The sequence below is a fragment of the Vigna unguiculata genome, chromosome 8, assembly GCF_037176805.1.
Source record: "Vigna unguiculata cultivar grain cowpea cultivar isolate G323 ecotype 2 chromosome 8, ASM3717680v1, whole genome shotgun sequence".
Classification (NCBI taxonomy): domain Eukaryota; kingdom Viridiplantae; phylum Streptophyta; class Magnoliopsida; order Fabales; family Fabaceae; genus Vigna; species Vigna unguiculata.
The window spans coordinates 32,761,795-32,774,462 of NC_140799.1; the positions used below are offsets into that span (position 1 = coordinate 32,761,795).

At 30.1% G+C, this 12,668-nt stretch overlaps 2 protein-coding genes across 2 annotated transcripts; one reads left to right on the top strand and one right to left on the bottom strand.

Annotated features, from left to right (window-relative positions):
• The first annotated feature begins 1,272 nt into the window (after positions 1-1,272).
• LOC114195063 (transcription factor MYB64-like) lies at positions 1,273-5,392 on the top strand. Its single transcript, XM_028085459.2, has 3 exons — positions 1,273-1,562; positions 1,643-1,769; positions 4,694-5,392. Exons 1-3 carry the CDS (start codon positions 1,273-1,275, stop codon positions 5,360-5,362), a joined length of 1,086 nt encoding a protein of 361 aa, XP_027941260.1. The 3' UTR covers positions 5,363-5,392.
• Positions 5,393-7,113: 1,721 nt separating this feature from the next.
• CYP86A1 (cytochrome P450, family 86, subfamily A, polypeptide 1) lies at positions 7,114-9,009 on the bottom strand. The gene is made up of 2 exons (XM_028083294.2): positions 8,323-9,009; positions 7,114-8,205 (listed from the first exon to the last, which is right to left on the bottom strand). Exons 1-2 carry the CDS (start codon positions 8,994-8,996, stop codon positions 7,317-7,319), a joined length of 1,563 nt encoding a protein of 520 aa, XP_027939095.1. The 5' UTR covers positions 8,997-9,009; the 3' UTR covers positions 7,114-7,316.
• Positions 9,010-12,668: the final 3,659 nt, after the last annotated feature.

Here is a 12,668-nt window from a genome sequence, read left to right on the forward strand (position 1 = left end):
TTGTCTACTTAGGTACGAGGGTAATGAGTGATGCATTACTTGTGGAAATTATTTACTTCTTTTACCACATCCTCTTTAATAATATCCCAGAAATATTTTACGAAACTGAAGTTGAACCCATCAGGTTTTGGACTTTTACTACTCTCACAATTCCAAAAGGCCTCATTAATTTCCTCTTTAGAAAATCTTCTTGTGAGTTTAACATTATCATCTCCCTAAAGGTGGAAGATGCTATATTATTCGGTGTGATTTCATCCCAGAAATTTCAGTCAATCTATTATTTGACCACTGATTCTGAATTTTGATTCTGTTAAACATGTTTTGCATTGTCCTCCATGTAATAGTTATATAGAAAAATTTTATATTGAGATCCATTGCTTCTAAATTATTTGATCTAGATTTTTGTTTCTAAAACTATCTGTTAGACTGCCAAGCATCTAAAAAGGTCTTTTTGGGAATTTTTAACAATAATTGCGCAAAGGAAGAGGAATATGTGTTTTTTTAATTAACTATAATATTTTAATTTGGATAGGAAATAAAATTATGGATGACAATGAAGGAATGTGACAAATAAATTCCATTACCCACCCTAAAAAAGTATATAGGAAGGTGTAACATAAATATAATTGGGTTTTAAAGATGTTGAAGTGATAAAAATGTTTATTCGATCCATAAAAATAGACTCTTTATATTTTTTTTATATGATTTTTAATAATATAATCCTTTTCGGTGACCTTAGAACTACCAGAAGAGAATTATGATAGAGAAAGAAAGAAGAAACAAAAAACATAGACTTTTCCTAATTTATTTCTTCCTAAATACTTGTATTTATCCAGAATCCATAATATGCCACATTAAAAGATTTTAAACCAGAATTTTTTAAAAAAAAATTATGCAATAAATGACCCATAATTGAAAATTAACTGAAATATATGTAAATGCAATTAAGTAGTATATTAAAATTGTATTAAGTAATAATTAAATATGAGTTAAATCCAATAAATTAAAATTAAACATCATGGACTATCAGCATCCACTAATCCCTCTGTCCACACTTTTAATTAGTCCATAATGAATTTGAGGAGTTACACTATAAAAATTCATTCCTGACCCTTGCATAAAGGCACACAATTAATGGCTATTATAATTCAGTTGCTTATTACAGTGTTTGGCTTAAGCTTCAGTATTTGTGAACCCTAATTTCACCTAACAGAAAACCCTACACCTTCCCACAATAAACAATACTTTCCCTTTTGATTTATTCTCCTCTTGATGGATACTGTGTTAAGAGGAGAAAGTCATGGTGGAAATGGCTTTCAAATTTATGGTTGTGATGTTATGAACCCTGTTTTGACATCCACAGACACAGATCAATTCTTATTTGGCCACTTCCCTCCTCATCATCATCAACAACAACAACAGGCAAAGAACAACCAAAACCTTACACTGTGTCTGGATGATATGCAAGTTTCATGTAAGAACACGAAAGTGGTGGGAAGGAGAAGAAAGAAACAATGTTCTGTGTCTTGGATCAAAGGACAGTGGAATAAGGAAGAGGACAGGTTGGATAAATTAGGACAATAGCTGTGTTTTTCAAATGTTTGGTCTGATAAATTCTGAGGTTTATTTGGTATAACTGCAGGAAATTGATAAGGTTGGTGAAACAACATGGTGATAAAAAATGGGCTGAAATAGCTGAGAAGTTGGAGGGAAGAGTTGGCAAACAATGTCGAGAAAGATGGAACAATCATTTGCGTCCTGATATTAAGGTTTGTTACTGCAACACTTTACATCCTAAGATTAGTTGTATTAGAATGAATCTTGTTCACCCTATCTAATAACACATTAAGGTTGGTGCATCTGAATTTGATACAGTTTTTTATGGTCTTTTTTCTGTACTTACACTCATCCTCTTCATCTTGAGAATTTGAGTATGGTTTAGGATTTTCTCGATTATGTTTTTGAATTATAAAATGAGAATAGGTTCAAAACTAGTTCAAGTACAGGATCATTTTAACTTTTTTTTTAAATAATAATAATAGAAAAACCTGCAATATATTATATTTTTGTTTTATTCTATTCATAAATATTTTATCTGAACTTTGATATGTACTCTAAATATTAAGAAACTATAGATTTATATTTTATTTCTAATTTTTAGTATTACAAGACTATGATATTAAGTTTCTTTTATAGTTATGATATTATAATTTGATAGCTTTATAATAATTTTAAATTTAAACTAGTATCTTAGAGAGATTAACAAGATAAAAACATTGATATTTTGACATTTTTTTTATCAAGATTTTTTTTTTTTTTTGGATTTTTAAACTGTTGTCAAAAGATGATATTCTCCTCCTCAGTGGGAATTTCTAAGATATTGTCTAATACACATCCAAAATGTTGATCTACATTTAGATAAAAGAAGAAAAAGTAAAATATTTGTTATAGAAGATATAATATAAGAAAACAAAGATAAAAAATATTTTTCTTTCAATAGACTTTTATTAATAATGTGTTTATGTATATATCACTACTATAAATCTTAACACAACATATCTTTCAAGATCTGAACAAATAACCTTCATCTATCAAGATGTGCATTATTCTTGTTCACATCAGATATGGTGAATCAATATAATTATGCAAAGAAATTCATATTTTTTATAATGGTTTTTCATGTTATTTTGTAGAGAAAACAAATATTTTTATATATCATGCTAAATTTGATTTCTTTTACAAGTCAGTATCTTAAATTTTAAATTTTTTTCAATTGATTTTCAAACTTCGTCTCATTTATAAATAAGTGTCTTCGAATTTGAATTTTATTCTAATTACTTCTTAAATTTTATCATTTCTATAGGGAACATCTAGCATTTTAATTTCTTTTCTAATTAATCCTTAGTAGAAGTTATCAAACTTCTATTAACAATTTTCTGAAAAAGATAATTTAAAATGAGCAATAGTATAAACAGTTGTCTTATTAATACATTTATTTGTTTGAATACTGTTCATACTTCTATTAATTTATTTAAAATTTTGAATTTGAATACTGTTGATACTTCTACTTGTATATTTAAAATTTTGAATTTGAATGTTGTTGATACTTCTATTAATTTAGGATATATAGATTCTAAATCTTATGATTCAAACTTTAAACTTATCTTTTGATGATAACATTGTAAATATAATAAAAAATTAAATCAAAGTAAAATATTTTAAAAATCAATTAAAAATTACAATGAATTTAAAAAAAGTTGCAAAATTTAAAGAGATCTTAAAATATTTGTTTTATATTTAAATTTATAAAAAATGAATTATATTAAAGCGAAGAAGAAAAATTAAAAATTAATGGTATTTCATGTAAATGATTTACTTATACTTAATTAAAAAAAAAACTACTTGTAAAAGTTAGATAAGTTTTAAAGGTTAGTTATAATGAAATTAAAAGTTTAAGGTATTTATTTAAAAGAAAAAAATTAATTTCAAGGATCAATTGAATTAAAATTAAAGTTCAACCTATCTTTTAGTAAATGTGATGGATTTTGAATATCAATTAAAATAAATTAAACATTAAAGTACCTATTTATAAAAGGGATAAAGTTAAGGGAGATTATCTATTTTTTTATCTTTTAATTTGAATTTGAATTTTAAATTGTATTATTTTAATGTCACAATATATAATGTATAATATATAATGTATAATCTATATTTAGAACTTTATATAAGTTTTACCAGATAATTTTCTTAGAATTTATATATTATAATTATTTAAATTTATAATAAATTTTAAATTATATAAGAAGTTTTAATTTAAAATCACTTTATATAGCCATAAGTTGTAATATTTATATTAGTTAGTGGTAAATTATATACTTTTAAACTGTATGATTTAAAATTATTATATAATTATAAACAATATAATAAACCATAAATTATATAAATAAATACAAAGTGTGAATTACTAACTATAATTTATTACATAATGAATTGTAAATTTATTCAATTCAATTTTTGGTATTTGTAATCTAAATATGTTAGTTAAATTTTATTAATTCACCATTATACATAATTACGTCAGTATTATATGTATACATTTGTCACCGTTAAATTATACATTATTAATTCACCGTTAAATTTTTGGTATTACATAATTAACGTACTCTTGATTTGCCAATGACATATTATATGTATACTCTATATTTGTACATTTGTTTTACCTTCTAACTTATAATCGCAAAAAAATAAAAATAAAAAAATTCAACCTATCAAAATATAATGTTTCCATAGAGAAAGAAAGTTGATGACACTAGATTTTTCTTTTTAAAAATTAACTACATTTTTTAATGTTTTAAACCATACAAAATTCTTTTGTCATTTCCATACAATTTAAAATTTGAAATACCCTAGAAATGAAAACACAGGCAAATCAGCATCTGAGTATATACAAGCATGTGTTTTACCAATTTGAACAAGGTTGATTAAAGTTTTCTTATTTTTTTGTAATTAACTAATGAGACGAAATCTTAACACTATCATCTATTTAGGTTAGCATTCATTCTTATGATGGTGCATAACTATAGTTCCCTAATGCATTTTTCAGTTTTTCATATAAGTTTTCATTTTATTGGTTTTTTGTTTCACTTGTAACATGTATTGTTATGTACTGTTCTTGAAACTGAACCTTTACCAGAAAGATAGTTGGACTGAAGAAGAAGAGAGAATAGTGGTAGACATGCATGCGAGGCTCGGAAATCGATGGTGCGAGATGGCAAAATGCCTTCCAGGAAGATCAGAAAATGCCATAAAGAACCACTGGAATGCCACCAAAAGGAGACAGAATTCAAAGAGAAAGCACAAGAAAACAAAAACATCTAACGGAAAACCACATTCTTCGATACTCGAAGACTACATCAAAAGCAAGACCGTGATCACCACAAACCCTACACCTGTTGTTGTCACTGCCCCAACACCCTCACAGGATTCAAAGGTACCTTTGAATCATGTGTTACCTTTGAATCATGTGTTCTATGAACCTTTCGGTAATGAACCACTCTTGATGCAACAAATTTTCACTGAGAATGTTGAGGCCTCTAAGCACTCTAAGATGTGTCCAACCTCGTATTTGGATCACTGGAACATGAATGTTGATGATGTGGATGAGAGTGATGTTGTGTATTCTCTGCAATACCCAGATAATGTGCACTTCAATGATAGTTTCTTCCCTAGAGAGACTCATCTTCCTTCGGATTTTTATGTGTCTCCCTTGTTCAATGTAGCAGCTGGGTATGGAAATCAGAATCTCAACATAGATTTTCGGCATCAAGGTTGCTCACAAGTAAAAGGAGAGGAGATTTGGTAGAGTTTGTTTCTTTTCATAGGTCATAAAGCTTCATAGTTCAGGTCGTATTTTGAAATAATGTCATAGCAATGATGACAACTTAATTGTAGTAACGTCTGCATGGGATTTACTGTTTCCTCTTTGCATAATCTCCTTGTTTTTTTTTTCTGTTATATTGCATTGATTGATTCTCCTTTTGCTTAAGGTTTTTTTTTAGTATAATATTTGGTAGGAAAAAATATAACCATATTTGATTGGTGCTTGATTTTGATATAAGATAATGCAGATTGCAAGTTTTTTGTTCATTATGGATTTTTTTAATATAAAATTTGTCATTTTGAGGTATAAATTCTAAAAAGGTACTATTACTATGCAATTTGTTAATGAGGGAAATTTATGAGAAATATTTCATTCTTAAAATGTGATTAATTACATCTATGAAAAAAGAATAAGTTTACTAACCATAATTATAAAGAAAATTATAGATTAAAAAGATTGATCATAAAACTAAATTGGTATTTTTGCTTATGTTTATAAAGGTCTGACATTGATCTTTGTCTCTTTAGTGGACTTCACACATTTTTTTATGTTTACTTTTAAATTACAAAATCATAGTACACTTATACTTTAGAATAAAATAAATTTTATATGTCTCTAACCTATAAAGTTCGGATACGTTATATCAATGACATGTTCTATGTCCTGACACATATATACATACTCTTAAATACATGTTAATAATTTGAAAGACATTTTATTATTTTTAACATGATTTTAACATAATTTCAATATAATGTTAATAACTATAAATTTAATGATCATTTAAAAAATTTATAAACATGTCAATTTATCACATAAGATTTTATTATGATTATAAAAATAAAAAAATAATCTTATATAATCACTATTTTTCATTTTTTTGATAATTAGATAAATAGATTTGTGGTAATTTAAAAATATTTATAATGATCATACTGTGTATAATCTGTGGTAGTTAATAATAAGAGTACAACAACCGACTCTTCTTATATATAAGATAATACATTAAAATATCACAATTTAATTTAATTGTAACTTTGACTTATATGGTACAATCTTACCCTTGAAACCTAAACATTACCTTTTCACTATTAAAATTTCAAATTGCCAACTCTTTCATTTTCTCAAATTTAATTGTCAAAAATATATCAACTGTGTTGTTCTCAACTTTTAAGCCCTTACACTAAATATCACCAATTAATCAATTAATTGTAAGTTATCTTATTTGTAACAATCTAATCCTTATGACTTAAACACTACCTTTTCACACATTTTCATTCTTTATGTTTACTAGTAAAATTTTAAATTGACAACACTTTCATTTTTACAAATTTATAATTGCCAAAAATATATCAATTGTATTGTTATATACTTTTAAGACCCCATCTTACTTTTTTAAAAAGTCACCTTAGGTCAATAAATTCGAAACACTTAAGAATAATTTTTAAAAACAATATATTATAAGTTTTTCGTTCGCATAAAAAATATCATTTCATTAACAAATGTTCTTACTTCTCACACTTACCCACTCTGCATCTTACTCTCAAAACTTGATAAGTAGCACAACATGAAACAATTCTCTACTTTATAAATACTTTATAGGTATGGTCAATCATTATTTTTTAGTTAAATGTAATTAAAACTTATATCTAAATATACTTTCCAATCATAAACTCACATTTAAAACTTTATATTCCTACAAGTTTACTATATATCAGCACAAGAGAAGAAAGTTTTGGAACATAATCTCTTTATTATTATTTTCTCAACAAAGAAATATAAATGACGCACAAATGATAAACAGTACTATTTTTTTCACTAATAGTACACAAAATACAAATACACCACCCAAATTCCAAATACAAAAATACATATACACATTCAATGTCCCATACTCGGTGGATACATGCAGTACAATGACGAAAACAACGTCGTTTTATGATGACGTGGGAACACCTGGCCCTCCTTGGAGCTTACGTGGATGCAAGAACACCTTGAGCCCATTCTTCATGAACAGAGTGAGTGACATCTTCTGCTCCACCCGGTGACCGGGAACCAGCGATAGCCGGTAACGCAAGAGCACCGCGGCGGCCACTGATTTCATCTGGAGGTAAGCTAAGTCCTTGCCCAAACAAGTTCTCGGTCCAGCGTTGAAAGCCACGAACTTGAACCCATCTTTTGGCGGTTCGAACCGGTCCCCGCGAACCGAAAGCCACCTCTCCGGTTTAAAGTCCATGCAATCCTCGCCCCAAATAGTCTCAACCCTCCCAGCCGAGTATATCGAGTACGTCACCGTCGACCCCGCCGGAACCACTGTCCCGTCCGGCAACACGTCGTCGTCGACGGCCTGCTTGAAGTCCTGCGGCACTGACGGGTACAGACGCAGCGTCTCCGCCAGCGCCGCCTTCAGGTACACCAGCCGGTCCGCCTCACCAAAGTCAAGGGGGTCCTCCGTCCACCGGCGGCGGTCTCCACCACGCGTGTCGGAGAGAACCGTTGTGATCTCTTGCATGAGCTTTTCCTCCACGTGAGGGTGGTTCATGAGGAGCCAGAAGAACCAGGTGAGGGCCACCGATGAGGTGTCCCTGCCCGCGAGGACGAAGTTAAGGACAATGCGTTGAAGCGCGGCGGAAGAAAAGGGGTTGCCGGCTGCGTCACGCTTCTTCATGAAACGCGAGAGCAAGTCGTCGGAGGGAGTTTCCCTGCGATCCGCAACGGCGTCGTTCATGTAGGTTTCCACCACTCGGAGGCTCTCTTTTAACCTCTTTTCGGATCCAATGCACAGAAGCTTCTGGAACCTCCACACTATACCCGGGTAGAGGAACCTGTAACATAACATAACAAAAGGTACATTTAACATTATGAGCATTGTAACCTAGAACAACATAATTAATGTAATTGCTTGTATATCAAAATTTGAAAAGGTGTATAACTATACCAACCTGTGCATGGTGGCTTCAGTGGCGGTGTCAAAAGCAACGGCGAAGGGGTTTTCGGGAAGGTCGGGGGAAAGAGTTTCAGGGTCTTTACCGAAGGTGAGTCCGCAGATATTATCAAAGGTCAAGCGCAGGAGAAGGTCTTGTAGGTCCACGGAGACCCTATCTTTCTCAGCTTTGTCCATGATGCACCACAACCGGTTCTTGATGGAGCGGTTAACCCACCGAGACATGGCATGTTTCAGAGTGCGTGTGGTGAACTCGAGAGCCGCGGTTTTACGCTGCATGAGCCAGGTGTCGCCGTCGCTGTTGAAGATGCCGTGGCCGAGGAGGTCGTGGAAGGCGGCGTGCCACCTGGGGCCCTTGGGGTAGTTGTCGAAGCGCGTGCGGAGGACGTGCTCGAGGTTCTTGGGGTGGCATGTCACGGTGTAGAACCCTTGCCTGCGCGCCAAGAAGGGGAAGGGGATGATGCACGTTTGGTAGGTGGCGGAGGAGCCAGCGGCGCGGAGGTTGGCGGCGATCCAGTCATGGACACGGTGGCGGTTGTGGAAAAGCTGCGGGAGGCTGCCGAGGAAGGGGAAGGGTGTTGGACCGGTTAGGGTTCGGGCGAGGAGAAGAAACCAGAGGAGATAGGCTGAGAGAGTTGCTGTTAGAGTGAGGAAGAGAGAGAGGGCCTCCATTTGATGAGGAATGTTCTTGGGTTGGGTTTATATTTATGGATTGATTTGATATATTTGATTAGATTTTGAGAAAGTTTAGGAGAGGGTAGGTTGGAATTAAGTTGTCTACGTTAGTGGACATGTATCATCGTTCACGTTTGTGTCCTTATGTTCTACCTACATGCAAAAATTCAACATGAGGTGTGGGGAAAATGAAGGGTTAAGTGATTTTATAAGATGGACAAGGATCATGTTTTGTAGGAAAATGATATTTTGAAAAAATTTGATTTGACAAATATTGTCAAATAACTATTTTTGTTAAAATAAATTAAAATTTAATTATTTTATTTTTGTAACTTTTATAAAAAAAATAAAAATATACTCCATTTAGTAATTTTATCAAAAATTCGTTTGTCAAAATTTCATTTCCCTTGTTTATATCTTTACTATTAGAAAAAAAAAAACTCCCTAGTATTTTATTTTCTTCTTTTTGTTCTTATAATCCGTGACATTTCTACTCGCACCCATGTTTTCTTCGTACACCTCATATTTCTAAAAGAAAAAAATTTATTTGACTCAAAAAAATAACCATTTGACAACTCATATAATGAGTAAAATGGTCATAAAAAAACTACACTTTTATCATTGCAAAGAAAAAGAGAGTCAAAGATAATGTCATATGGGTGTAAAATTTTTTAGGTGTCAAAATATTATTTTCTTTTCTAAAATCTCAACTACCCTTTTGTTGAAATTAATAGAAATGAAGAGTTTGTTCTTGTAGTGTGTTTTGATGGTGGTTATCGGTGGCAAAATGGGTTAGCTTGACTATGTTGGCCCGCCTCGCCTTTGACCTGCTAGAAACGAGTCGGGCCATGTTTACTATCACTGAAAAATGGGTTAAAAATTGTAACCCACCTTATCACAAAGTGCAGGCTAATTCACAACTTTTTTTAAATTTTTCTAAATTTTTATTTATAAAGTTTGTTATATATATATATATATTTATAAATAAATATTTAGAGCATATTTAATCATATATATATATATATATATATATATATATATGTATGCATTTCAGATTAATCTGAAATGTAAATATATATTTTGGCTTCTATAATTGAAAATGTAAATGTTCCTTCCGAATTCTACAATATGGAATGTATATTTGCTTTCTAGACTTTCCAATTATCATGGTTGTTTATATGTTAATGTGTGTTGAGACTGAAAGTTATTGTGTTGTTTTGCAATGACTATGGAGAGATGGAATATTGGAATAAAATGTCCGATGAGGTATCAATTGTCGAAAGATGGAATAATCCAATGTGAAGAGGTATGAGGAAAATGAAGATGAATTGGTTAAAGAAGGCTACCTTTTTCCCTTTTACAATGAGACTAGTAGAATTTGATTTATGTGTGTGAAAAGCTAGTGATACGACATTGTTATTTTGTAATGTATTTATGTGGGTATTTGGGACCCGAGGTGAGTTACTTAAATGGGTGGGTAGGATGGCCTTTAGTCTTGGTTTTGTAATAATCATTAGGGTCTGACACGACAAACGGACAACAGGGAAGGGAAACTTATGTATTGTTAGGTTATTAAATTAGAGGTAAGTATAGGAAAAATAAACAGGGGTTGAACATCATTTACCGACAGATCTATCCATCGATAAATTTTATAGACAAGTCGTTTACTAATGAAATTTTGCCTATCAAAAATTATCGTTTATCGACAGATGTCATCATTTACCGACAGATATTGCCGTCAATACACGATTTTCTTGTAGTGGTAACTGTCACAAGAAAGTGTGATTGTTCCTTTAAATTTTGAGGTAAACCTAATCGTAATGGGTTAGGTTGGGTTTTAAAGTTATTATGTCACAATTGTAATCATGAATTGGTTTATACATTAGTTGATCATTCCTGTACCGATAGATTAAAATTGAATGAGTATTCCATGCATATTGACATGACCAAAAGTCTAATAAAGTTGTCTAGCATATTACTTACTTTAAAAGAGAACAATGAGGAAAATCTCACAGCAATCAAGCAATTATACAATGTCCAATATTCATACAAGAGATCACAAAGAGGATGATTGAAATGCAACAGTTGATATTGTTGTTGGAGTGTGGTAATTATATTACTAGAGTAGGTATAATGAGTTTTCACATGTTGTGACTGAACTTTTTTGGAACCACCCCGATTTAGTGAAATTGCTAGATACTTTTAACATTGTATTCTTGATGGATAACATTTACAAAACCAAAAAATATAGGTTATCTTTGCTTGAAGTTATATATGACATGTCCATGAGATTGACTTTCTCTACTACCTTTATTTTATTAGGAAGTGAATGAGAAAATAACTTTATTTGGCCACTTCAAGGACTTCGAGGATTATATTTGCCATTAGATGTGTCATTAACATATACATTGCTTTAATAAATGCAATTAACATTGTTTTTCCCTAGGCATTGAATATTTTGTGTTGGTTCCACAATTTTAAAATTGTTAAAGCTATATGAAAAATGTTAGTAGACTATATGGATGTTTGGGCGACTATTACGGATTATGATGATTTTATGCATTTGAGGAGTGTATGACACAATTTGAAATTGTTTGTTCATCATGAATTGGCAGTGTGATGCATGAGTAGTTCCACACAAGGAGAATTTAGAAAAAGTAAACATATGTCATGTGAACTTTGTCAACCTTATTAAAATATCATTTTCATTTTCCTTATTCGGTATATAAAAACGAGTTTTTTGACAAAAAACTTTTCAATAAACTTGACAAATTTTCTATAAATAGAATTAAAATAGACTAATTTTTAATTTTTAATCAAAATAAATAATAAAATACTATTTTTTTTACATAAGTAATTTATCAACCTTTATTAAAATATGTTGAAGTATCTCTTCGACGTATCAAACTTCTTTACTATAAAAACATCACATCATCTCTGTCTTTAAAATATCATACTTATATTTAAAAAGTCAACCAATTAATAATCATTTTTATTAATATAATAATAATAATAACAAATAAATAAATAAATAAAAATAAATATTTAGAACTTTTCATTATTACGACATTAATAAAAAGAGTTGTTAAAATTATTTTTTATAAGAGTCTCAAAATATATTTTTCTTTTAAATATGTGCGTGCGAGTACATAATAAAGGGAGATGAGGAAGTAGGAGTAGCTGTGTTGACTTTTTGAAATATTTTAATATATATATATATATATATATATATATATATATATATATATATATATATGTATATAGCTATAGTGTTTGTGTATATGTATTTTTTAAATATGCATGATATTAAATTAGTAGGTGATAATATTATAATGTTATTAAATTAATATATAAACTAAAAGTATATTTATTAAAAAGTGAAATATATCATAACAGATGAAAGAATAACCATTGATAAATAAAGAAGAAGAGAAGAAGCAGAGATAACCGATTTTATAAAAAACTTGTAAAAGTAACGGTCAATTTTTAAAAATTTAATAAATTATTATATTTAAAGGGTAAAATTGGTATTTTGAAATGTGGACACAAAAAGGGAAATCTCCTTTATATATTGTTATATATATATATATATATATATATATATATATATATATATATATATATATATATATATATATATATATATATATACTAGCGAACACACAGGTG

Bases quoted from the DNA above. Each gene is read 5' to 3' on its own strand.
- LOC114195063 (XM_028085459.2), top strand. From the start codon at position 1,273: ATGGATACTGTGTTAAGAGGAGAAAGTCATGGTGGAAATGGCTTTCAA. The intron at 1,563-1,642 runs GTTGGATAAATT...GTATAACTGCAG, and splicing joins TGGAATAAGGAAGAGGACAG to GAAATTGATAAGGTTGGTGA. The intron at 1,770-4,693 runs GTTTGTTACTGC...AACCTTTACCAG, and splicing joins ATTTGCGTCCTGATATTAAG to AAAGATAGTTGGACTGAAGA.
- CYP86A1 (XM_028083294.2), bottom strand. From the start codon at position 8,996: ATGGAGGCCCTCTCTCTCTTCCTCACTCTAACAGCAACTCTCTCAGCC. The intron at 8,206-8,322 runs GTTGGTATAGTT...GTTATGTTACAG, and splicing joins ACTGAAGCCACCATGCACAG to GTTCCTCTACCCGGGTATAG.